The sequence below is a fragment of the Corticium candelabrum genome, chromosome 3 (genome assembly GCF_963422355.1).
Source record: "Corticium candelabrum chromosome 3, ooCorCand1.1, whole genome shotgun sequence".
Lineage (NCBI taxonomy): Eukaryota > Metazoa > Porifera > Homoscleromorpha > Homosclerophorida > Plakinidae > Corticium > Corticium candelabrum.
The window spans coordinates 1,555,521-1,582,661 of record NC_085087.1 but is presented as its reverse complement, the minus strand read 5'-3'; the positions used below and the strand labels follow the sequence as shown (position 1 = coordinate 1,582,661).

The following is a 27,141-nucleotide window of genomic DNA, read 5'->3' as shown; positions in this document are numbered from 1 at the left end:
ACTCAATCAATGTTTTACAATTGTCTTTTAATTAAACTGCTCACTGTGGTAAAATTGTATGATTTCCATTCTGTTACATATAGAACTTCAATATTCATTTATCTTGACTTTGAAGATTTGTCAGGTGCAGCTAGTGTACTCAATACTCAGTGAAACAGTCTTATCTGTTTGTGTGTCTTTTGTCTGTTTATCTTAAGACATTTCTTTTCAACATATTTCACATGCATGAAATGACTAAAGTGTGCAAAGCCTGGTATGTGGTTTCTTCTGTGACTGTGAACTCTTATGAGTGCGTATATGCATGTTATGAAATATATGTTTGATAAAACAAATAGTCTGGCTTAACATTCTTCTTGACCTAGCAAGTAGAATGTCTGTTTTGTATCATTACTTAATAAATTGTGGAAGTTTGTATTGTATGACGAGGCAGAAAGGGTCTGGCTACGCGAAACTACAGCTATGAGCCTTCTGAAAACCACTATAGAAATAGTCTAAACTACAAATTTAGACGCCTTTTTATTCTAAGTGCTCTATTTGTAACATCTTTCAAATCTTAGAAAGTGACTGTCGTTTCACATGACCAAAAAGTCTGTAACACCACTAAAATAGTCTGTAATTGTCAAAGTAACAAGATTTATCACTATAAATGTTGCTTATTATGTTTGTGTAGTTACAAGTTTCCTAATGGAGAGGATAGTAATCCTGATATATCACAAGATATTGGTGTCAAACCTGAAGATCACTTGAAAGTGACACAAGAGCAGTATGTCCTCTATTCTGACATAGGAACAACATTTCAGCTGTGTAAAATTTGTGCTGAAAATGACAAGAATGTGCGGTTAGAACCATGTGGTCACTTGCTATGTTCAACGTGTGTTGAGAACTGGCAAGAATCAGGAGGCACAGGCTGTCCATTCTGTCGTGAACAAATTAGGGACTCAACCCCAGTTGTAATTGAGCCATTCCAGTCAAGTGTGGTAAAGAAGAAGTCTGGTGGTAATTCCTCTCCAGTGCAATTGCTTCATGTTGGAAGTAATTCTTATCCAATGGGTGACCGTTCTGCCTTTGCCGGATTAGCCAGTGCTGCAGCCATGGCTATGAATGTGACTATACCAGAAGTAAGTGATAAGGATATCAGTGTAAGTATACGTCATAAGTTCTTAATTTGTTACTGGAAGCCTAGATCATTCTGATCATCTATTAAATCATGGGCCTCTCTGATAATGTACAGTGACTGCTGGAGGATAAGTGTTAACTAATGGGTTATATTATGGACTTGACACTATGATGTTTGGATTGTGAATCCTCCCACTGCATGTTAAGAAGTCGGTGTTGCAAACTATTTATGAACATTGAAATTAGCACTGGATATCTGTGTTGGTTATTCACAAAACAGCAGATGGTGACATGACAGTTCATTTAGCTGACTGCATGTCTTGATATGTTGTGAAACGCCTTTGATTACTTTCGAAGGAGGCCTTGACATATTGTTGACTTTTCAATTTGCTGGCATTATCAGTGCAGTTGATTTCTATTTTATTATTTCTTTGTACAATTACACCTTAGAAAAATTTGCTTTATCGATCAGTAGTTATTCGTGCACCTTTCGGCCATTCCACTTTCCAACTATCATAGCATCATTGGGTGCATGCGCATTATTACAACATGAACCAGACGTTACGCTATTTCATATCTCGTTTCCACTTATCCACATTTCAATGTTTCAAAAGTTAACTCATTGGCCATGTATCCATATGTCGAAATCAAAAATTGACCGTTTTTGCCTCAAACGGCCAATCAATAGACTTGCGTATTTTTCTACTGGCAGCTACTACCGTTCCAGTCTCATTTTCCGAGCTTTATGCGATGTGAAGTGTGTGCATGCTCAAATCAAACTGCGATCACCGGGACCCCATACAAAGTGTCTTGCTCATTGCATAGCTACATTCGTTGCTTGGCATCATGCCGCTGCATGTCGGTGCTACAAATTGTTTCATTACGTGAGACTTCTGGCTCTCGCTACCGTGCAGCTCAGTCCATCTGACTGTGAGTTCTGCTCAAATCAATCTATGCTAGGCGGAAACTTGGCTTCGCGAGACTACAATGAAAAACTTTGCACTACCCATGCACATAGACCCAGATACGTCACGCCTACTGGGTACCCATGCCTTCATGTAGCGAGACAACAGTGCCTAGAAAGTAGTGAGACAGACTGAGCTGAAAGTTTGGAAACTGAGCCGGAATGATAGTAGCTGCCAGTAGAAAAATGCGGGAGACTATTGATTGGCCATTTGAGGCAAGATGTTTGACTTTCGATTTTGACGTATTGAAATACGGATACGTAGCCAAGCGGGTTCATTTTTGAAACATTGAAATATGGATAGTGGAAAAGAGATATGAATAAGTGCAACATCCGGGTGTTCAATGTTGTAATAATGCACGGGCACCCAATGATGCTATGATAATTGGAAAGTGGAATAGCCAAAAGGAGCACAGATTATACGCACCAGTAGTAGTGTTTACATTTTGAGGAATCCAATTTGAACGCTAATTGGTGTTTCAAAGAAACAACAATTTTTACCAACAGAGTTTGTATGTACTATTTTCTTGTTAGCTAATTTTCAAATATCGACATTATTAATGTTTTTCTTTAAACTGTGACTAACCTACTATTTACATTTTTGCTGATGCACCACACTATTGGTGGGAGTGTTTGGCACAAGTTGGTACTTTACTGGTAATGGAAGTAGGCATCGACTGGAAATGCAATACCAATAATGATTGACTATGTGGAAGAGTTGGTCAGGCAGCCTCGTTTGCATAATTTTCTTAGTTGTATGTATGTATGTTTTATTATTATTATTATTATTATTATTATTATTATTATTATTATTACACTATCCTTTTCCATTGTATGTAATGTGCTTGTAACATCAGTCTTGTAATATCTGTTGTAGAATGTCTCACACAAGGCTGATGAACAGCGACCTCCATTACCGAAACGCAATAATAGTGTACCTACAACAGCAAGTAAGGAGCAAACTGTTGGTGGTGTTCCACCTCTCCCTCGTAGAACACCTACCTCCCCTGCTAAATCTCCAGTCTCACCTCCTTTCCTTACAACTCAAATGGGAGGATTGCTAGCAACTGGAAATTTGGATCGTACGAATTCTACTGGCAGTGATGAAGAGGATCCTCGAAATGTCAGGTCTCGTCATTATGTGTTTCCACAATCTGATGTGGTGGCACAGATCTCTCCATCTGTGGGAAGGATGGATCATCAGGGTCTTTTGGACAAACAATCAAAAACAAATTTAACAAGGAATGTGCCTCCAACTGCACCTCAATATCATGGAGACTCCCGCACAATAGAGTATGCAGACTTAGACTTCACAAGTTATCCACGTGGTCACAATCCAAATCTGATTCTACCACCACGTGAAATAACTGCATATTCACAGGTCAGTCATGTCATCTCTGGTGAGGATGGTAGAAAAATAGCAATAGTTACAGATGATATTAGTCATGATTCATCCAGTGATGAGGAGTTTGACTTTGATGTGCCACCATCAATCACCGAGTTTCGAAGACAATCTGAGGTTCACCGTTCTCATTCTCCATTACCACCAGGAGACTTTGACAGCATTCCTCATCCTGTAGTTGCTCGTAGCACGAGCCCTGTCAGCCCCAACAGCTCCAACTCTGTTTATGATAATCTTCCTATTCTGTCATCTCAAGGGTTTCAACGTAACATACCTCCACCTCTTGTTCCTGCACAAGGTATCAGAACTGCTCCCCCCGTACCTGCTCATCAACATAGCAGTTCAGCCAATCGCAATGTTGGAAATCAACTGTATAGTCATCCAGCAATGAATGAAGAGCCTGCATATGATCTCGTTGCTGCTGATCAATCATCAGTTTTACCTATCACAAGTCGTCCAAGCAACCAGATCGGAACCTCTATCAGAAGTAATCAAGCTTTGCCTTCATACAGGGGATATGGATCAACTATGATTAGTCATGGTCCTGGATCTGGAACGAGTGATAGCCACTATCCACACAGTGCTGCCAGTACTGGTGACAGCTCTATTCAACATCTAACAAATCAAGGCTACACACGAGATCAAGTTATTCGAGCTCTGGCTATATCACACAATGACTTCAAGATGGCTGAACAGATTCTTAAAGAATTTGGAAAGTAACAGAAACAAAATTTAGTCACAGACATGATGAGCTTGTAGAGATAAGTCATAATATGTGAACAATATAGTTGGGACCCAAATTAACATTAATTGTGAACCAATGGGTGCGTTGTAGGTAGTAGATTCAGAATATAGTAGAGTTCATCTTTGTGTAGATAGCCTAAGAACTAAGTAGCATACATCATGAATTGTCACTGTACAAGAAAATTTTCTAGAATCTGCAAGTAGTTGATGTACTGTATCAACGAATAACAGTTTGTACAAGTTAGTCATGCTGCACTGTCAGGCTCAAGCTTGACTGCACGTGATGGCATGTCTGCTTTCATCATCATCACTATCATCATCACTGCTTTCCTCAGAGCTGGAATCACTGCTATCATCCTCATCCTCATCGTCATCCAGTCCCTGCATCTGTGCAAGACATTAATTGTCTCTGATTTACAAGTATTGAAGTACGTAAGCACAGGTCATGATCAAACACGCACAAACAGCTGCACACACGTGCACGCATGCGTGGGTGTGTGTGCGTGCGTGCTCGCACGTGCACACACACACACACACACACACACACACACACACACACACACACACACACACACACACACACACTGGAATATGTTTAATTTAACATAATTTACAGATGTCTAGGGTAGGCACAGTCTAATTTAAGTTGTTTTGCACAGAATTAGTCAAAATGTACACATATAGAACCAGTAGTCAAAGTGGACTCACTAAAGGCCATTACTGTTATATAGCTTACAGTTATATAGCTTTTGGAGTCACAGGGAAAGCAAGGGCAATAACTTCTATTACTAGGACCACATAGTCAATTTGTGTAGTAACAGTCGTGAAATGAGACTAGACTAAATGAGGCTACTCTTCCTTGTTCTATTTATTTTGTTGGACTATGAAAGTCCAGTCCAGTGATTTCCTACCTGTCTTGGATTTTATTTTGCAACTGCTGAAAGGATAAAGGCAATATGGAGAATGAAAGGCTGCTAACAACATCAAATCACGGTACAGTAAGGATTGCCCCAGTTATGGAGTGGTGTGGGGCGTGGTCATCTTTTTGCAAATGAAGACTAAATTTTCTCAAATCAATGCAATGAAATGTTTGTAGTTGTGTACTATATCCTATTTTCGTTTTGGTCACTAATCATGATTCATCTAACAGTTGGTATGTGATAACCTTTGGCTTTGGCTAAACCAAGTTCTATTCCAACTGCCATTGCATATTCAATTATACACGCACAGAAGAAAGAACAATGCAAAGGCACTAAAAATTAGCATCCATATTCATGCAACGTGCGTTATGATACAATGGTATACCATCACGTGACTGATAAACCTCTAAACCACTTGAGTAAACTATTTCTGAATCATGTTTAACAAAATCTGTTTAAGTTTACATTTAAACATGTTTAATTAATGTTAATGAAAACGCGCTAAATCTTAAACATGCTTAGGCTTGCAGGCCCTAATGGAGATATGCCCTACGTTGCGCTTTTACACTCCAAAAAAACTTACCAAACTAGAACTTTAAAATCGTTTTCTCTAAAAAAAATAGATGTAGGGATTGCATGAAAAGTAACAGAAACAAGATCTATCGATAATATGAACCAAAGCCAGACATCATTAGTAAATCCTTCCAACTGCATTCCCTACATTTTACATTAGTGGGTTGGAAGGATTCACTGATGATGTCTGGCTTTGGTTCATATATGATCTTGTTTCTGTTACAATCCCTACATCTACAGAATTTATTTTTTCAGAGAATAAGTTTTTAAAATTCTTTTATATAAAGTATTTCTAAACTTAATTCTTACCCGATGTCGACGTGCATGGCGCATAAGCATCCTGAACAGCCGTTCACTAACAGGGTCACGTGGCATGCATTTCTCTTCTGCTCGTTCTCTCTCATTATTTGACATCGTCATGTCTAAACCATCCAAATTTGTAGGTTGATTTGAAGTTGGAGACCAGATTTTCACATCATGGTCAAGGCCACTTGTTGCCAAAACAGGGCAGTTGGGATGTGGTTCTAAACAATTGACCTGCATAATAAATATAGTCACATCATAGATCATACAACAGAGAAGAAATCATAAGTATATTGACTGACAACTCCAGCGTCATCTCCACATAGAAACTGCACAACTTCGGTTGTCTCCTTGTCCCAAAGAAATATATGGCCACAGTCACTGCCACTTACTACATATTCACTCTTTGGTCCATAAAAGTTGATTCCCTTTACTGCAGAACAAAGAAACTAAACAACCTATTCATTGGGTAGTTGATCAATGGAAATAATGCCATATAACTACTAGAAAGCAATATTAAAAGGTATCAATAGCCTACAAAAAGCATTTCTAACCTACCTGTAGATTTGTTGTTTCTTGGTGTTTCCCAGTGAAGCATGATAAACCCATAAATATAAAAAATGGGGTGCACAAGATGATAAAAGTCATCATGACAACAACAGAAAATGTAGTAGGCAATCGAGTAAACCCAAAACGAACAATTAAAATACAATGGATTAGAATACAATGTCAACAGCAGTGGCCTCCATCTCACTGTGTAACAAGGTTTATGCAGATCATTAGTGCACGCGTACTCGACATTAGCGGCTAGAAGATGGCTAGCAGAGAAGAAACAACTTTCTGGTAGAATTAGCTGATTTGAAATTAAGAGAGTGGCACGAGCCAAAACTTGTTAACATCTACGTCTTTGCCTTCATTACTTAACTGTCAGGTCCCAGAAACTAAATCAGAATATGTTTTTAGAATATACCCTATTATTAAAGTTGCAAAAGCATTAAACACCAAGATGCTGCGATTGAGTCCAAGATATGCTATTGATGTTTCGCACATTAAGTTTCAATGAAACTGACACTGAAAAATTTTCCAGGTCACGTTTCTCTCCCATAGGAAAAGCAAGTAGTGATATCATTCTGAATATGAAACTTCAATCCATGATCTCCAGCTATTGCCATACTCTTTACGAATGCAACTGAGATTCAGATGCAGGTTCTTTGCTAAGCTAGACAATGTAACATAAATTGTGCAATAATCATGTGGCCCCTAGACTTTGATAAAATCAATGTTCACTACATTAATCTTACCAATAACAACACTACAGTACCTAAATACAACATACACTGATGCTCAGCCATGATTCTACTAGAACTATACTATAGCCTATGGTATGTCCCTGTGCACTATACTAAAAGAGAGCTCTGGGCATGCACTAACAATCTCTTGAAGCTGGGACATGTGCTTGCAGGAGCACTGACATGCAACGAAACTGATGTTGGCACACCTGAAGTCCCACATGGATCTTGTGCAGTGCATTGCCGCCCCAGTCAAAGACCAAAATCTATACTCCTGAGTTAGAGAAGAAAATGTACCTAATTTTGACCATGTGTCAGTACTATAATGTAGTAACAGCTCCAGATCCTGTTGCAAAATAATGCAAATGTGTCCTGAAACAGGTTTAGTATTACAATTTACCAAAACAGGCAGCCAAATATATGTCACAAGAGACCCCAATTTTGTCAGCACACAAAAACAAATCATCCACTTCCAAAGTGATAACATTTTACTGTAAAAAACAATGCCGATAATAATAGTGAACCTAGATACTTACTGGACAAGTGTATAAGTTGGAATGTACCTTTGTCATACAATCAAAATGAACTGGTTCTTCTCATAGTAGGTAGATAAAGCAATTTGAAAAATTAATTAAGTGGTGCTGAACAACATATAAAGTGCACTGCCTAAAATATTTGACATACAGTTGTAGTTGTAGTATATACATCCAGGAACTTGTATTGTGTTACATTTCATTGACCGGCACTTAGGACTAGCCAGTCATTCTTGAAATAGATCGACTTGAGTTAACAGCAAGACCAGCTGAGCGCGTGCCAAGGACGCAGTTACTTGTGACATCTAGCGACGAGGATGGGATACGAACCCAGGGACACAAACAGTTCAAGTGATGGTTCAAGGATGTCAAATGTTTTGGTTGTGGCAAAATTGGGCATGCGAGGCTGTTTGTCACACAGTGAGAAAAAAGGCTCAGAAAGAGGACAGTGGTAGAGGTACATACAAAATCGGCTATGAGGAGGTGGAGCCAGATACAAATGAGGATGAGGAGGTTGAGTGGATTAGTGGCAGTATCCACGTGTTACACAAAGGAAAAGAGAAGCCTATGATGACAACGTTGACTATACCAAGGAAAGTCACTCAAGATGGAAATAAACACGGGAGCGAGCATCAGTATTGTGAGAAAACGCACATGGTAGTCAGTCTGGAAGAAAGGTGAAGCACCATTGAAAGATACAAAGAAGACGTTGAAGACATATACTGGGGAACCAGTACCTGTATGTGGAAAGTTGAAAGTATGGGTAGACACTCTGGATGGATGCCGACTGTCTCTTCCACTTGTGGTAGTGACAGACTCTGGCCCGAGTTTATTAGGAAGAGACTGGATTCGACAAGTACATATTGATTGGGGAAGAGTTCATCTTTGGAGGCAAACCCTCACCAAGGAAAAGTGGAAGGGTTATTGTGGTTACAAAGTGAAGTGTTCAGTGGGAAGTTAGGCAGATTGCAAGGTGTGGAAGAGAAATTACCAGTGACAGAAACGACGAGTCCCAAGTTTTACTGACCAAGACAAGTATCGTATGCTTTGAGAGAGGAGATAGAAAATTTGTTCGACCTCACAAAAGCCGGAATTATTGAGCCAATACACTACTTGGAGTGGTTGGATCCCATAGTTCCTTTATTGAAAAACAATGGAAAGGTCAGAATCTGTGGAGACTATCAGTTGTGAATCAAATGTCAAAATGCAATACTTATCCAATTCCACGCATTGAAGACTTGTTCGCTCGAATAGAAGGAGGACAGCAGTTCATAATCCTGGATTTGGATGAAGCTATCAACAGCTTGTGCTTGATGAGGAATCACGTACGTATGTCGTCATCAATACTCACCAGGGATTATATCAGTATAATAGACTACCGTTTGGTGTTTCATCGGCTTCCGGTGTCTTTCAAAGGATCATGAAAACTCTGTTGCAAGCAATGCCAGGAGTAGTGGTTTACTTAGACGACATATTAATAACAGGAAGAAACGAACAAGAGCATTTGTCTAACTTAGGTACGCTGTTGACAAAATTGGAAGAGGCTGGACTAAAGCTGAATAAAGACAAATGCCGGTTCATGCAATCTGAAGTAGTGTATTTGGGACATGTCATTGACAAGACAGGGTTACATCCGGACAAGGGACGAATTCAGGCAATAACGGAAGCACCCAGACCACAAAATGTGACAGAATTAAAAGTGCACCTACGATTGCTATCTTATAATGGCAAATTCGTCAACAGTTCTAGCTCCACTACATATATTGTTACGAAATAGAGTAAAGTGGAACTGGTCATGTGAACAAGAACAAGCTTATCGCCAATCAAAACAACTGTTAGTGTCAGCCTAATTGTCACATTCGATCCGCAGCAAGAGCTCGTCGTAACCTGTGATGCTTCATTGTACGGTTTAGGTGCTGTATTGGCTCAGAGAGGGAAGGATGGAAAAGAACATCCAGTATCATTTGCATGAAAAACATTGACGAAAGCGGAGAGGAATTATGCACAGGTGGAAAGAGAAGCATTGGCAGTAATTTTTGGTCTACAAAGATTTCACCAATACCTGTTTGGTAGAGAGTTTGTGCTAGTCTCAGACCATAAACCACTGGTAAAATTGTTGAGGGAAATATGCCTCTTCCGCCAATGGCATCAGCGAGAATCCATTGATGGGCCATGATGCTATCAGGTTACAGTTATAAGTTGCGATACAAACCATGCCGGGACATCGGTAATGCAAATAAATGCCTGCAGTAGATTACCCTTACAACTACTGTCGACAACTAAGGAAGAACAACCACAGACAATTCAATTTTTACAGCAATTGGAATCGTCACCAGTATTGGCAAAAGATGTTAGAAGATGAACAGAACAAGACCCTATACTGTCTAGGGTACAATATTATGTTCATCATGGTTGGCCCAATAAACCACTAATCGAGGAGTTGACTCCTTACTGGCGAAGAGCAAGTGAATTATCTACAGAAGAGGGATGCGTATTATGGGGGTACATGGTGACTGTACCACCACAAGGGCAACAACGAGTTTTGGAGGAGTTACATGCTGGTCATCCTGGTGTGGCACGGATGAAAGGCTTAGCCAGAACAATAGTCTGGTGGCCAGAACAATAGTCTGATGGCCAGGATTGGATGGGGACATCGAACACAAGGTCCAAGGTTGTTCTAGTTGTCAAGAAACAAGGAACGCACCACCAAAAGCTCCATTTCATCCCTGGTCTTGGCCCCATCAGCCGTGGATGAGGGTGCACGTGGACTATGCTGGACCCTTGCTAGGAAAATGTTTCTTGTACTCATTGACGCACACTGGAAGTGGATTGAAGTAGAACCTGTAGAATCAGCGGCGACGACGAAAACTATGGTGGAAAAGTTAAGAAAACTTTTCTCAACTCATGGAATTCCTGAAAAACTGGTATCAGACAATGGATCAGTATTCACCAGTCAAGAGTTTACCGATCTTGTACAATCGAATAGAATAGACCACATTAAAACAGCACCGTATCAACCGTCAAGTAATGGGCTGGCGGAAAGAGCAGTACAGGTATTGAAGAAGGACTGTCCCTAGCAAAACAAGGAACACTATTGTTGTTCAGCTACGGGATTACACCGCATTCCATGACAGCAATATCGCCTGCGGAATTATTAATGGGTTGCAAACTACGGTCACGTTTAGATTTGTTACACCCCAACTTGGAGCAGACAGTACACAAAAAACAATGGCAACAGAAACATTTCTACAAGGGTAACCGGAATAGTATGATAGACCCTTTACAACGGGGTGAGAGTCTACGTGCACAATTACAACAGAGGTCGTCTTTGGGTAGCTGGTGTAGTTTAGTCCAAAACAGGCCCCTATCATACACTATCAAACTGAATGATGGGAGGGTAGTCAAACGACATTTTGATCAGATTCGGAAAACCTTACAATCAGAAAGACATGAAAGAGAGGAACCAGGAGACCTACTAGTGGAACCAATACATCCACCAGATAAACCATGTTCAAGAGCAATGGTACCGGTATCACCAGGAGAACCCGAAGAGTGGGATGTCGCACCAGACTTACCAGAACAACAACAACATGGAGCTGACAAACAAATAGAACGGGACGTGTTGGTACCATTGCCGGAGATTAGCACAGGACCAGAAGACTTAGAAACACACGTGGAACCAACTAGAGCATCAAATCTAGGTGCCAACAAAGGAGCGACTCCAGTCTGCCGTTCCAACAGAAGAAGAAGGCACCAGACCGACTGAATTTTTAGTAGATTAGACTATTGTGTTGTACTTCATACCTCTTAATTGTTAATATCAGTCACTAGTCGGGGGGGGAAGGGGGAGAAGGATGTAGTATATACATCTGGGAACTTGTATTATGTTAAATTTCAGTCATTGACCGGCATTTCGGACTAGTCAGTCATTCTTGAAATGGATCGACTTGAGTTAACAGCAAGACCGGCTGAGTGTGTGCTAAGGATGCAGTTACTTGTGACACAGTACAATGCATTTCAAATTAACACTAAATTAAACATACATACAAAAGTAAAGAATCCTAAAAAATTCCTGCTGTCCATGCAAACTGCATTAGAGATACAAAAACAATAACGAAATTTTGTAACAATCATTTGGAAGAACCCATGGGCAATTAATACGATTCATATACCACGTTTCTTCAAATATTTGCGATAGCGTTTGCTATTTGTTAGTATTCCCAGATGCAGCATACAAATAAGGATAGCATTTATTGCTAGGCATCTACAGTACCGGCAATAAGTAACCTAACATTTTTATCGTATGCGTATCGTATCATATTGCGTATCATATATCGTACCATCTGGTATCTTATCTTAATTGTATCATATATCATATTGCGTATCGTATATCCTATGGATGGTATCTTATCTTAATTGTATGGTATCATCTTTTATCTTATCCTATCCTACATGGTATCTTTTATGGTATCATATGATATCCTATCCTATCTAACCCTATCATATGGTATCGTATGTATCATATCGCTGTCAGCTTACTTATTGCCGGTACTGTAGCTAGCATTAAAGCTTTGCATCACAAGACAGCTAACAGAGAAGTGTAAGGTTATCAAAAAATCTGTCCTCAAGTAGTTCAATTAAATTCTGTGGTAGTTTTATGGCTGTTTTAGGGGAGGTGCCTCTAGGGCACCTGAGCAGTGCTAGAGACTGAGTTTGTTTGGCAGGCTTCATTGTGTTGCTGAATTAGAGTCCTAGACACTACATACTGGCAACGAGGCAAAGAATGAAACATGGCATCGATGATCGGGAAAGTGGGGCCGGGCCTTTTGATGGAACTCAAGATGAATAAAACACTACGTTGAACGACTAGGGTTTTACTTTACGGTGAACAAGGTGACTGACAAAGACCACTGGAAGGCAGTGTTGTTGAGCTTATGTGGTTCTCAAACATACAAACTCATTCGCACCCTTCTCGTGCCGGAGACACCGGATGCAGTCGACTATGACGACATCATCAAGAGAGTCCAAGATCACGTGACCAAAGCCTTCTGTTATTCTACAACGGTTTAGATTTAACAGTTGTAACAGGAAAGAAGGTGAGTCTGTGGCGGATTTCGTGACTGAATTGTGTCGATTATCGACAGACTGTGCCTTTGGGGACATTCTCTCGGACATGTTAAGAGACAGAGTGGTGTGCAGGATAAATTAAGAAAAGATTCAATGGAGACTCCTGCAAGAAGTCAATTTGACATTCCAGGATGCCCTATGAATTGCCCAAATTACGGAAACAGCTGCGAAGAATTCACTAGAAATGCAACAAGGTGGTCTTACATCGACAGCAAATCAAGCACCAGTGGCAGTACAGCAAACATCAAGTAGGAGGGACCATACACCAGAAAAGACTAAGTGTTATTGTTGTTTGGGTTGGCATCTTCCCAAGTCATGCCATTTTCAGACAGAGTTTAGGAAGTGCAAGAAACAAGACCATATTGCAAGAGCGTCCTGAAGTCAGTCAAATCAACAAGGAGAAACAAGGCAGCCCACCCAATAAGTCAAGAAGAGGATTTCCAGGAATCAGAAGATATGTTAGAGACAGCAATGAACATAGTGGGGCATGGCAATGACGTGAAGCTACTCAAGGTAGAGGTTATGATTAATCAACAGAAGGTGGAGATGGAGATAGACACTGGGGCAACTGTAACATTTGTGAATGAAGCTACTTTCAAGGCATTATGGTCTAAACGGAAGGCCCCCAGATTACGTAGGCCACAAGTACAATTACAAACATACTCAGGAGAATCAATAACTTTAGTTAAAGTTGGTGAAACAGATGTGAAAGTGAGATATGGACAGCAGGTGGCTTCCCTGCCATTGATCATTGTCAAAGGCAAGGGCCCAAATTTGTTTGGTAGAAACTGGATGCAGGCCCTAAAACTGAAATGGGAAGAGATATTCCACCTCCATACCATTGGTAGAACATCAGAGGAGGAAGGAAGGATTCAGCAGGAGCTTACCAGCAAATACCAGGAAGTATTCAAAGGCGAGATGGGACAACTGGAGGGAGCAACAGCATCGATAGCAGTAAGATCAGATACTGCACCTCAGTTTTTCAAGCCTAGGCCCGTACCATATGCGTACAAAGAGCTAGTCGAACAGGAGTTAAGACAGTTGGAACGAGACAAATTTATAGAAGCCGTTCAATTAGGATATGTGGTGATTTTAGGTTGACGATTAACCAGGCTACCCATTACGAGAAATACCCATTGCCAAAGATCAATGCATATGATGTATTCTACTCTCTAGCCAGTTGTTCACAAAGTTAGATCTGAGCCATGCTTATCAGCAGGTGGCACTTGATGAGACATCGCAGAAGTACGTAGTCATAAATACTCACTTGGGGTTGTTCAAGTACAAACATCTGCCGTTTGGGGTGGCCTCGGGTCCAGCCATTTTTCAAAGAGTAATGGACACCCTCCTTTGGAATATTCCATTGACAGTGGTCTATTTAGACGATATTCTAGTGACCGGACGTTGTCTTGAGGAACACACTTGCAGAACCTAGAAATGGTATTACAATGCCTAGCCAACTCAGAATTGTGGCTAAAGCTGGCTAAATGTGCATTTTTGCAGAATGAAATCAGTTGCCTAGGCCATACTATCCAATAGCCAGAGGCTAGCACCAGACAAGAAGGAAGTGATGGCTATTCAAGCTGCACTTGAACCCAAAAAAGTTACGAAGTTACAATCTTTCTTGGGTATGATTAATTACTATGACCAGTTTTACCGAAGCTGGCTTTAAGGCTGGCTCCTTTGTATCAGCTGTTGCACCAGACCATACGTTGGCAGTGGAAAGATGAGCATAAGGAAGCGTTCAGATGAGCGAAGGAGGCTCTCCAGTTTAGTCAGGTGATGATACTTTTGACACGAGGCAGGAAGTCGTCTTAGCCTGTGATGCCTCACCGTACGGGGTAGGAGCTTTACTTTCACACAGGCTAAACGACGGGACTGAGCGACCAATCGCTTTCACATCCAGGAGCTTGGCTGAAGCAGAAAGGAGATATGCATAGATACACCGCGAAGTGCTCACATTGCTGTTTGAAGTGAAGAAGTTCCACCAATACTTGAGTAGAAGAGCATTTACAATCCTTACCGACCACAAGCCGTTGGTCTCGCTGTTAGGAGAGAATAAGGGTGTGCCTTTGATGGCATCAGGTCAAATGCAGCATTGGGCAATAATGTTGTCTGGCTATCAGTACAAACTATGTTATCAACCAGGGACAACAAATGCCCAACACCGATGCGCTCAGTCGTTTACCTTTGCCTGTTAAACCGGAAGTGACAGAGGACTGGACTCCAGTGAATCGGTGCTATCACTGCACATCTTGGCAATGACCCCTGCCAGACCGATAACAACTGTACAACTTTGGCAATTTACAGACAGAGATGGCCAACTGGCAACTGTCAGGCACTATGTGTTGAGTGGAGCTCCGACCTTACCGGAATCGTGGGTCATTATACCCCAGGAGGCGGGGCCAGTGTTCGAGGAATTACATGTGGCTCACCAGGGGGTATCTAGAATGAAGAGCCTAGCACGAAGTTACATTTGGTGACCAGGATTGGATGCTAATATAGAGAAGATAGCAAAATCTTGCAGTGCATGTCAAGAACATCAGCGATCACCACCAAAAGCACCTCAGGCACAGCCAGAACATGCATGGTCGAGATTACATCAACTTTGCTGTGCCATTCTTGGGGTGGTGGTTCTTTATACTGTCAGAAGCGTACTCCAAATGGTTGGAAGTAAAACCACTGAGTTCCCCCACAACTGGATCTACCATTCAGGTGCTACAGTCCATTTTTGTGACCCACGGACTACCTGAAATCATTGTCAGTGATAATGGCGCGGCCTTTACGAGCCAAGAATTTGGGAACTTCATGAAACCAAGGGAATTGTGCATATTACAATGGCACCCTATCACCCGTCCTCTAATGGGCTGGCCGAGAGGGCGGTTCAAACCGTCAAGGCAGTCATGAAGCGAAAGAAAATGACCAGGGACCACTGGAAACGAAGCTGGATGAATTTTTGTTTCGGTACAGAATCACACCACACGCAACAACAGGGGAGGTGCCAGCCGTGATGCTGAGGGACAGAGACCAAGAAGTTGTCTAGGCTTAGTACATCCGGATCTGGCGAGAAGGATAAGGGGAGCGCAAGAGCAGCAAAGGAAGGATCATGACAAATCTTGCAGTAACCGGAATCTGGAGACAGGACAAACTGTGTTTGTGCGTAACTCTGGCAGGGGCCAGAATTAGGTAGCAGGCGTGGTTGAAAGTCAAACGGGACCATTATCCTTCAGGGTGAGGTTGGAGGATGGACGGTTAGTCAAGCGACACATGGATCACGTTTCCCAACGTTGGGGTGGATCAGCAGCAAGGAGAACAGAGCACACGGTCGCCAACAGAAAACAACAGACCTGACACCAATGCTTCGGATGTCATCAAACAGCAGCCAACCGAGCAAGCGGAGAGAGAGGCTGATCAGCAACTAGAAACGAGAGCTGCAAGCGTACCGCCTGCCCTCCAAAGTTCCATACGGGTTTTGATACTCCCCCCCCCCCCCCCGAAAGACTGGATTTATAGTGTAGTAATGAGAAGAGATGCAGTAGTTTTATGGGTTTTGAGGGGGAGGCACCTCTAGGGGCACCTATGCAGTGTTAGAGACTTGAGTTTGTTTGGCAGGCTTTGTTGTGTTGCTCAATTAGAGTGCTAGACACTACAAATTCTTACAAAGATAGCATGACCAACAACAATCCAGTTCACAGCTAGCCAAGTCTGAGTGGACAGTTCTTATTAGCTAGTGCAAGTACACTAAATGAAGTGCGATTTCTTATTCAAGAACAGCATTTCTGGCACTTTCTCACAACTGCAGTGCTGAAACAAAGATGGTGTCTATTCGAAAGCAGCGTTTAATAAAACATATGGTATTTGTGTACACACTTGAAAACCAGTAGTAATTTGGGTGTGTTGATACTTATCCATTCATAGCAATGGGAAAAATGAACTGCAAATGTTTTAATAACATCTGGTTTATCAAAATGTGTTAACAACAGAACATTGAAACAGGCTGGAAGATTTATGCAGTCATTTGACCATCTTTGCAGCTACTTGATCAAAAGATTTTGAATTACTCTGCTCAAACAATACATCAACTCTGACCTGTTGCATTGTTCCTGTGACCCTTGTATTTCTTAATATGTTCAGCACCACTGCTATATACATACATATATGTATGCACTATGTTAGTTATTGTGCAACAGCAAAGTGTATCACACAGCAACATTACCTGTGACTCGAATCAAACAGATAAATGTCCTCATCATTGTAGCTGCACAATAATTCTGTACAAAAAAGGTGTAATTTGCTAACATCAAACCATCACATAGTAGCAACAATGTAGAATAAAACAAAATATCAGTGGCATAGTAACCTGATAAAATGTCAATTATCACACACTCTAATCAACAAAGATCAAATAGCAGCAAAATACACCAATGCTTAGCATAGCTGAATCCAGAGTATTATTGATTGCTGTAGTAACATTTGATTTAAACCACAACTTAGGTGGTCTTCTGGCAGAGTTTATCAAAATTTGTTAACATCATTTCACTATATAGTAGACATTGCTATTAACCATTAACGCTATATTGACAAAGTGAACTACACTAAAATAATTATTGCAAACATATCAACAAACAACCACCAAATTCTTACAAATACCAGTACATAACAAACTAAGACCATCTGCTCCTAAGCCAAATCTTCTCTTTAATTACTGTTTATAGAATACTTGGCTATAATTACTACGCTGAAACTAAAATTCAATCCTTTAAAGGCACAGAAGGTTTGGTATTAATTTGTAGCAGTTTGCTCAGTTGCTGCGAACATGCAACAAAAACTGGACAAATGTTTATTACAAGCACTACAATAGGAATGTCATAAAGAAATAACCATTAACTAAATTAATAAAACATGCAAGCATATTTGTTCTAATTCAATACTAACCTCGCCCATCATATGAATACACCAAACATGTTATATTTTCTGTATGATTTCCACCATCCTTAAATCATAACAAATAAATTGCTATAAATATTAGATACGAGATAGTGTACTATATTACTGCACACACCAAATGATGAGGACAAAACACTTTAAGTGGTTTAGTTGCTTCATTATCCTACAACACGCAAATATAATTACACCGATTATTCCACCAAAGATCCAGATTTCTCACCACAGCCATTTTTCGTCTGTCAAATATCCTAAATAAACAAAACTGCAATAGAATCTAATGTTCCTGTTCAGCATAAGCAACCTTGTGTATTGATCCCGTCCTGCTGTCGCAAATTCAAACACATTCCCAGGATTGCTAAATATAGTGTACAGAGCCACTTTACGATGATGCTTCTCATCACTTCTAATGGTAACAAGTCTAAGGCAGAAACAGAAAGGTGGGTATACAAAGTCAACAGTATAGAGCAATAGCACACATAATAAGTAGGTAATAGAATAGAAATGAAGGCAGACGGTTTATGTCCACCAGAAAATATTATACAACTCATGACAAGTACCGTATTGTGGAAATAAAAGAACCTCTAATACAAGCCAATCTTGAATAAAGCCAAAAATCAAAGATCTCGTGCTGCGTACAAGCCGGTCGCGTTTTATAGAAGCCAATTGTTTGTTCAAGGTGCACAGCATGCATACACACGTGGTCACATGTACGTGCACATGTGTTGGCGTGTGCAAGCAGCGTTCAATGACACTGACAATGATGACAAAGATTCAGCTGATGCTCTTGAAACTGGTATCTCATGCTAGTCATTATATATATATATATATATATATATATATATATATATATATATATATATATATATATATATATATGGGGGGGGTTTGGGTTGGTTTTGGGTTAGTTTTTAAAAAGATAATATATATATATATATATATATATATATATATATATATATATATATATATATATATATATACAGAAATAAGCAAGGCTTCTATTTGCAGCAATACCCCTAGTAACTAATTCCTGTCAATCACCATGGACACCAAGTGTCATAAAAACTTTCTGTTTCTTGTGGGGGGTTAAGGCTGGCCAAATTTCTCTATTTACTTAGTGCACTACCCATTCTTCTTTCTGTAATCATGTAGTAGTCTGCTTATTATTCATGATTATGCCAAATCAATATCAACAATAAATAGATGTATGCAACAGTCATAACCAGCAGTAACAACAATTGAAAACAGATTTTAATAACAAATGCTATGCATGCATATTGCTGTGTCACCTACAACACAATACTTCTAAGTTCTTAGAAAGACAGCTCTTGTGCCTACCGCAAACAGATGTAGTAATATATGCAACTGAAGAGTATTCATGTTAATTAAAAGACTTCATGTGTCATTGTTATATTGCACCATGAACAATAACCAATTCTATAAAGGCAAGGTATTAATTGGTGAATAAATAGTAACTAGTTGTATGGTATCTGCAGGCACCTCGCGTGGTGAGTAACACGTCCAACTGAGTTTTCTGACCATCTACTGAAACACCACGTCCTAGTTAGACAATACGTATTTGTTGAAACCCTGTCATGGAAGTAAACATGCAAACTTTCTAGAAATTTAGATTAAGTATCTAACCCTGGTAGGTAGTTGTCGTTTCGTAATCATGATCAAGACAATTGAAATATACAGTATAAGTATGCACTCAGTTCCGTTGTAACGACAGTGGTATGGTATTTACTGACATAGAAATTGATATCGGCAAACAGTGACTATCAACAGTGTTAGATACAGCACAGTGTAGTAAAGGATTGATCATACTGTAGTACAGAACGTGTGAATAGTTGACTGTAGGTGACATTCAGCTCCTGAATGTTTCTTGGTTGTCAAGTACACACAATCCCTAGCTACAATACAAAAGGATGGGGCAACAAAACTTTGTGTGAGGCTTTTCTTCGCCATTTGGTCACTTGCACGAATTGTTCCTATACTGATCTGTAGTCAGACACGGACACAATTCTTTGAAGTTGGTCTTATAATGAAACGTAGTCGTGGGGAGAAGAAATTTGAGGTTCGTGTGTACTTGATCGATATATATATATATATATATATATATATATATATATATATATATATATATATATATATACCGAGAGCTCGATAGATTGTCATATAGGACCATGCCCCTTTCCATTGTGCAACCCGGATTAGAAGCTTTGCTGTGATTGGCAATAATAGAAAATTTTCTAAACTGAAAGTTAGGAAGAGTCAAAACATCAGCAAGCAAAAACTGTTATTGCCAAGCATAGCGAGGCTTCCAATCCGGATTGCACAACAGAAAGGGGCATGGTCCTATATAGGCTATCTCTATCGAGCTCTCAGTATATATAGATATATCCATGTGTACACACGAGCCTCAAATTTCTCCTTCCAATGACCACGTTTCAATATAAAACCTACTTTAAAAAATCGTTTCCATGTTCAACTACAGATAAGTCTAGGAACAATTCGTGCAAGTGACAAAATGGCGACGACAAAACCTCATGAAATTTGTTGGCCCATTTTTTGTATTGCTGCTGAGTGTAACGAGGCTTCTAATGCGGGTCACAAAACAGAAAGGGGCGTGGTCCTATACGGCTCTCCATCGAGTTTTTGGTGTGTGTGTGTGTGTGTGTGTGTGTGTGTGTGTGTGTGTGTGTGTGTGTGTGTGTGTGTGTGTGTGTGTGTGTGTGTGTGTGTGTGTGTGTGTGTACACAAATCTCAAATTTCTCCTCCCCACGACCACATTTCATGATAGGACCTACCTTAAAAAATCGTTTCCATGTCCGACTACAGATGAGTCTAAGAACGATTCGTGCAAGTGACCAAACGACGAAGAAAATGCTTCATGAAGTTCTGTCGCCCCATCCTTTTCTATTGTAGCTAGGGACTGTGTGTACTTGACAACCTTCAGGAGTTGAATGCCACCTACAAGCAACTATTTACACATCCCATACAATCAATCCTTTACTACACTGTGCTGCATCTAACACTGTTGATAGTCAATGTTTGCCGATATCAATTTCTATGTCAGTAAATACCATACCACTGTCGTTACAACAGAACGGAGTGCATACCTAGACTGTACATTTCAACTGTCTTGATCACGATCGCAAAACGACGACTACCTATACCAGGCCTATATACGTTACTTCCATGACAGCTAGGGTTTCAACAAATACGTATTGTCTAGCTAGGACTTGGCGTTTCAGTAGACGGTCTGAAAACTCTGTTGGACGTGTTACTCACAAACACAAGGCGCCTACAGATGCCGTACAACTAGTAGGTAGGGATTATGTGTACTTGACAACCAAGAAACACCTTCAGAAGCCAAATGCCACCTACAGTCAACTATTCATACCTCCCGCACTTTACTAGTAGTTTGCATGTTTACCAGACCTCTCAACTTCAAAACTTCCAAAACCGTGAGACTGTTTGTCACTAAAGGCCACGACCAAAATTATATTTGGATTGGGCGTGGTCTACTGTTTTAATTAATTGCTTCTACGCTGTAAAGATATATTTACCTTGATGTACCATTACTATAATCTTTTTCGGAGGCTGAACTGCAGCAGATTAAAATGGCACTACAGCACTCTATTTGCCAGAAATTCCATTTGCTATCATTTTGGGTCTTGTGGCTTTTTTGAAAGAACTTGATAAATGAATAGCTATGTTAATAATTGCCGAGTGTAGCGAGGCTTCGAGTCGCACAACAGAAAGAGGCGTGGTCCTATATGGCTCTCCATCGAGCTCTTGGTATATATATATATATATATGTGTGTGTGTGTACACACAAATCTCAAATTTCTCCTCCCCACAACCTCGTTTCAAGATAGGACCTACCTTAAAAATACTTTCCGTGTCCGACTACAGAGGAGTCTAGAAACGATTCGTTTAAGTGAGCAAACGGCGACGAAAACGCTTCATGAACTTCCGTCGCCCCATCCTTTTGTATTGTAGCTAGGGATTGTGTGTACTTAACAACCAAGGAACACCTTCAGGAGTTGAATGCCACCTACAGTCAACTATTTACACGTCCAGGACGATCAATCTTTACTACACTGTGCTGCATCTAACACTGTTGATAGTCAATGTTTGCCGATATCAATTTCTATGTCAGTAAATACCATACCACTGTCGTAACAACGGAACTGACTGCATACCTAGACTGTACATTTCAATTGTCTTGATTACGATCGCAAAACGACGACTACCTATACCAGGCCTATATACGTAATCTAGACTACTAGAAAGTTTGCATGTTTACTTCCATGACAGCTAGGGTTTTAACAAATACGTATTGTCTAGCTAGGACTCTGTTTCAGTAGACAGTCTGAAAACTCTGTTGGAGGTGTTACGCGAGGCGCCTACGAATACCCTACAACTAGCATATTAAGAAATTTCTGTTGCATCACACAACATGACACAACACAACACGACATAACACAACACGACACAACACAACACAACACAACTACTACAAGTGTTTCAGTAACAGTTAAAACTGTTTGTAAGTCTCAGAAACAAAAGAAACCCTTACATGCAGTGGTTACTGATAGTTTAAAACAAAATTTAGCTGCCTGTATTATAGAATCAATCATTATAAAGACTTGTGCTTCTCATTATACGTCATAGCTGCACTCTTGGCTTTGTCAATACTAGTAGCTGAATTAAGGCTGCCACTCCACTGGATTAAAAATTTTAGCTACGTGTGTCTTCACAACAAGCAACAGATGTTACGAATGGGAATTCCTTTTCCAGGAACAATTGAACCGCGACTTGTACTTAGCTGCTCCTGCGTACTTCTTGCTTTTCACCTGAGGCTTAATGCAAGGTGAAAAATCCTTGGAGTGAGATTGTGAAGAAGGATCAGTTTCAGGGTGATCAGCCATAACATCTGGAGACCTGGTCGGACTGGAGCTTGAGTCAACTTTATCACAGTCTGCAAATTCACTACTGTGATGAGAAATAATAATTAAATATGTAAGACTCAAGGGTGGGGCCTAACTCACGGGATAAGTTTCCATCCCTACGCTCTCTGACGTACTCAATGTGTCTTGGCTTCTTGGATTTGCTACACACTCCATTGTGATCATCATCCAACATGATGGCTGACATAACACAATTGACGCACGTGTCAAATAGAGCAATTTCCCATAAGCTTCCGTCTGCGCATTTTGCTACGGTGCGAAAAAGGGTCTAGATACGCGAGACTATGTGTGAAGGCAGAGCCCGCTGCCGTACTTATATACTGTACATATATATATATATATATATATATATATATATATATATATATATATATATATATATATGGCTTTGTGTGAAGGGGCAAAGCCTTAGATATATAAGGCTCTGTGTAGGGCCAGTGACCGTGAGAAATGGGGTTTCACCGTGAGACCATGAGAGATTGTCCCAAACCGTGAGACTCACGGTCAAACCGTGAGAGTTGAGGTCTTGAACTTTACAGTAATTTCCATGACAGGGCTTCAACAAATACGTGTACTGTCTAGCTAGTGCGCAGCATTTCAGTAGATGGTCAGAAAACTCCGTTGTGACGTGTTACTCACCAACGCGAGGAGCCTATGGATACTGTAAAACAAGTTGCCGAGCATAGCGAGGCTTCTAATCCGGGTTGCACAACAGCAAGAGGCATGGTCTTATATGGCTATCCATCGAGCTCTTGGTATATATATATATATATATATATATATATATATATATATATATATATTGCCAAGAAGTCTACTCTGTCTACAGGTCACAGTTTCAGCCGAGCTATTACTAACCTTCATGAACAACTGTCTGTGAAACTGTGGCAATACAACTCTCGCATGATAACTGAACATCTAGATGTTTTGTCTGTAGCAAGTGTTTGTAGTGGTGTTTTTCAGTAGTGTTCCGTCCATTGGGCGGTTATAAAAAAAAAAAATATAAAAAAAAAAAAAAAAATATATATATATATATATATATATATACAGACTTGGACAAAATTATAGGGGACACCCCACTGTGGGTATGTAGTAACACAATAATTAGGTCACAATTTACCAACTATCAATATTGTTAAGAACTTAATAGTTACCGCGTTGATTTTTAGGTTTCTTGAGAATACTGTAGACCCTAAATTGTTTTCTTTACATTTCGCATTGCGGAAAACAAGACCTAAAAAGTGTATGACGTCATGACTGCGTAAGCGTCGTAAGTTAGACTCTCTCTGATTTTGTTTAGTGGCTTTTAAAAAAGCCGGTTTTAATAACGCGAAGGAAAATTGAAGCCCTTCACCAGTTCCTCAGTACCGAGTGTTCCCACCTCTCGCCCTCCTGATTGCGTCCAAACGTCGCGGAACACTTTCTGCCAAGTTCCGGACACGCGCGGCTGGAATCTGCTGCCACGCCTCTTGTAGAGCATTCCAGAGCTCAGCTGCAGTTCTCGGTTCGCAACGGTTGACAGCAGTTTTGAGTTCATGCCACAAGTTCTCGATTGGATTTGCATCAGGCGATTTTGGCGGCCAGTCCAACAGTGTGACGTCATGCTGACGTAGCCATTGTCTTGTTGACCAAGATGTGTGGATTGGCGTGTTGTCCTGCTGGAAGACTAAGTCGTCTCCTATCACTGCCGCTGCGTCTGTAAGCATGTGCTCTTCCAGAACCTGTTGGTACACCGTGCTGTCCAAACGACCTTCCAGTTTCACCAGAGACCCCACACCATGCCAACACATCGATCCCCACACCATCACACTAGCCGCGTGCTGGACCGTATGGTCACAAAATTCAAGGAGAAATTCCTCACCTTTGCAACGCCAAACGTACAGAGCACCATCGTTTCCTATGCTGACTTTTGACTCAGCTGTAAAAAGAACAGATTTCCAGTCATCCAAAGTCCATTATGTGTGAGTGGTTGCTCATCCCAGTCACAAACGGTGATGGTTTTCTGTTAGCAGTGGTTTTTTAGGCCTCCGAGCGTTGACTCCTGTCTCACTGAGACAACGACAGACTGTTCTACTTGACACCTGCTTACCGGTTTCATCAGCCAGCTGATACAAGAGCAGTCGTGATGGTGCTCGTCGGTTCTGCAGTGCCATTCTCTTCAGTCGATGATCTTCCCGGATTGTCGTTGCCTTCCCACGTCCAGATCGTTTTTCATAATCGCTGCTGCCATGGGAAAGCTGTTGCAGGCACTGATGAACCGAATTCCTGGAGCGGCGGACAAAAGCTGTGACCTGACGCACAGAATGGCCAACTGAGTGAAGGGCTTCAATTTTCCCTCGCGTTTTTAGACTCAACTGTTTGCCTCGAGGCATTGCTGCAACTCGTGAAATATCGCACGGAACAAGACTCTGCAACTGCGAGCAGCTGAACGTTCAGGCTAACTTATCGCCTAAGTTTGGCAGTCTCAAGGGCAGCGGTTTTAGTGCAGCTGACATTTTGGCGGTAGCAGTTTGAGATTTTGCTATGTAAAACGTGGACCGGAAGTGGCATGTCAATGTTCTTTTGTTGTTATAACTTTTTTAGTTTTTGTCTTAGCAGAATTTTTTTCTAATTAATTGGTGTCGCATGATTTTTGAATACGTTGAAGTTTGTTTATTGATTAAAATGGCAAAACAATTCAAATTGTGATGACATGCGCGAAATCAATGTGCAAAAACAGATGATTCGCCTTTTTTCATAATGTTAATAAGAGGACCCACAAAATTGCTTTACTCTCTACTAAAGAGCATTCTTAGATTGTATGCCAAGAATGAGCATCCAAGAGCGATGAACGTGTACAAAGACAAGAAAAGTAGGAATGGCCGTCTTCCTTCTTCAAAGCAAACTAGATGCACAGTAGGTAGTAAGTACAGCTGCAGTCTTGAACACAAGCTATGTTACATACTAACAATGGCGCAATCCATGAAAAAAGAAATTCGAAAAACATTTGGTTTTGGTAAAGAAAAATTCAGTGCCAAAGTGAGACTAGACACAAAAATGCCAGGTGTCCCTATAATTTTGTCCAAGTCTGTATATGAATATTACTAATGGTTAGTACATTTCTATTAGTACTGTATTAGTTGTTAATTAATTTATTGTTGGATGCATTCATGAAGCAGAACTCATTCACCCTGTTCTAATCTATTATGAAGTGCATCTCTGGACAAGGCTCATGAAGAATTTTGTTCAGAGTTATATCCCGTTCAATTATGTCCCGTTCAAATATATCCCGTTCAATTACGTCAAGTTCAATTATATCCTGTTCAATTACATCACGTTCTGAGAAATTAGAAGGGATCGTGTATCCACATGGGCAGATTAAATATGAATATTCCTAATGGTTAGTAAATTTCTATTATTATTGGTTGTAGTTAATTAATTTATCGTTGTATGCATTCATGAAGTATATCTCATTTACCCTGTTATAATTTATTATAAAGTGTATCTCTGAAGAAATGTTACAAAGAATTTCGTTCAGAGTTATATCCCGTTAATTAGCAGCCACGGACAGAATTCTCATAAAGTTAATTCTTGCTCACATGCATTTTACCATGTTCTGCAAAATGTGACTGAGTGTCACGTTAATATGTCGTTCACATGCATTTTTTACTCCCATCTTTACTCCATTCTGAAGAATTAGCAGCCAGACAGAATGCTCATGAAGAATTTCATTCAGTTATATCCCGACAATAAGGATCGAGTCCCAAAGTATATACAGTATGGCGTTACAGGCCCCCTTCTTCTCCCTACGCTAATTATGTACATTATTGCATTGTTAGGTGCATGAGCATCCTGTGCTAGGAATTTAGAGAATTTCATTCAGAGTTATATAGTCACCGTATATGACTTGACGCGCGTGCTTAATTAATGAATTCAAATCTTGCTCCCCTCGCGTTTTCCGGTGAAAATCGACACACTCCCTGTTACCGATCGGTGCAGGAAACACGTAGGTCGGATTCGGTGCAAATGCAATCATAATTTGGAGAGAAACGCGAGCGCTGGAGGAGCGACCACAATCGGCAAGGAATCGTCGATCTCCGGAAGCGTTGCAAAGGACGGCAACAGGTACAGTGGAAGGTGTAGCGTTCGCGTCGTCAAGAGATTCTATGCGGAGGTAGACCCCTCAAGAGGAAACCCCTTGCACTCTAAAAAATCTGGCCACGTCACCGTCCGCCTTTACAGGTTCAGCGTGCACGAGCCAAATT

General features: G+C 40.5%; 3 protein-coding genes across 3 annotated transcripts in view; 1 reads left to right on the top strand and 2 right to left on the bottom strand.

Annotated features, from left to right (window-relative positions):
• The first annotated feature begins 453 nt into the window (after window positions 1-453).
• Window positions 454-4,324, top strand: LOC134177119 (uncharacterized). Its single transcript, XM_062643845.1, has 2 exons — window positions 454-1,118; window positions 2,958-4,324. The coding sequence occupies exons 1-2, from the start codon at window positions 1,047-1,049 to the stop codon at window positions 4,200-4,202; spliced, it is 1,317 nt and encodes a 438-aa protein (XP_062499829.1). The 5' UTR covers window positions 454-1,046; the 3' UTR covers window positions 4,203-4,324.
• A 146-nt stretch (window positions 4,325-4,470) lies between these two features.
• On the bottom strand, window positions 4,471-6,631 carry LOC134177053 (DDB1- and CUL4-associated factor 8-like). Its single transcript, XM_062643756.1, has 4 exons — window positions 6,581-6,631; window positions 6,325-6,471; window positions 6,029-6,256; window positions 4,471-4,613 (listed from the first exon to the last, which is right to left on the bottom strand). Exons 1-4 carry the CDS (start codon window positions 6,629-6,631, stop codon window positions 4,491-4,493), a joined length of 549 nt encoding a protein of 182 aa, XP_062499740.1. The 3' UTR covers window positions 4,471-4,490.
• Window positions 6,632-16,880: 10,249 nt separating this feature from the next.
• LOC134177050 (DDB1- and CUL4-associated factor 8-like) overlaps window positions 16,881-27,141 on the bottom strand; it is a 28,405-nt gene continuing 18,144 nt past the window's right edge. Inside the window, exons 11-19 of the mRNA XM_062643752.1 lie at window positions 22,979-23,077; window positions 22,784-22,908; window positions 22,344-22,369; window positions 18,220-18,336; window positions 18,139-18,166; window positions 18,034-18,081; window positions 17,907-17,964; window positions 17,188-17,242; window positions 16,881-17,113 (exon numbers count right to left, since the gene is read on the bottom strand). Of these exons, the coding sequence (XP_062499736.1) occupies window positions 17,050-17,113; window positions 17,188-17,242; window positions 17,907-17,964; window positions 18,034-18,081; window positions 18,139-18,166; window positions 18,220-18,336; window positions 22,344-22,369; window positions 22,784-22,908; window positions 22,979-23,077 (620 nt within the window). The 3' untranslated portion in view covers window positions 16,881-17,049. The remainder of the gene's footprint in view (window positions 17,114-17,187; window positions 17,243-17,906; window positions 17,965-18,033; window positions 18,082-18,138; window positions 18,167-18,219; window positions 18,337-22,343; window positions 22,370-22,783; window positions 22,909-22,978; window positions 23,078-27,141) is intronic.

What these genes read in the sequence shown, in the direction of transcription:
- LOC134177053 (XM_062643756.1), bottom strand. Translation starts at nt 6,631, where the DNA reads ATGGGTTTATCATGCTTCACTGGGAAACACCAAGAAACAACAAATCTA. An exon ending in GTGGAGATGACGCTGGAGTT is followed by an intron (nt 6,257 to 6,324) that starts GTCAGTCAATAT and finishes TTTATTATGCAG; the next exon opens with GTCAATTGTTTAGAACCACA. An exon ending in GCCATGCACGTCGACATCGG is followed by an intron (nt 4,614 to 6,028) that starts GTAAGAATTAAG and finishes TGTCTTGCACAG; the next exon opens with ATGCAGGGACTGGATGACGA.
- LOC134177119 (XM_062643845.1), top strand. Translation starts at nt 1,047, where the DNA reads ATGGGTGACCGTTCTGCCTTTGCCGGATTAGCCAGTGCTGCAGCCATG. An exon ending in TGAATGTGACTATACCAGAA is followed by an intron (nt 1,119 to 2,957) that starts GTAAGTGATAAG and finishes TATCTGTTGTAG; the next exon opens with AATGTCTCACACAAGGCTGA.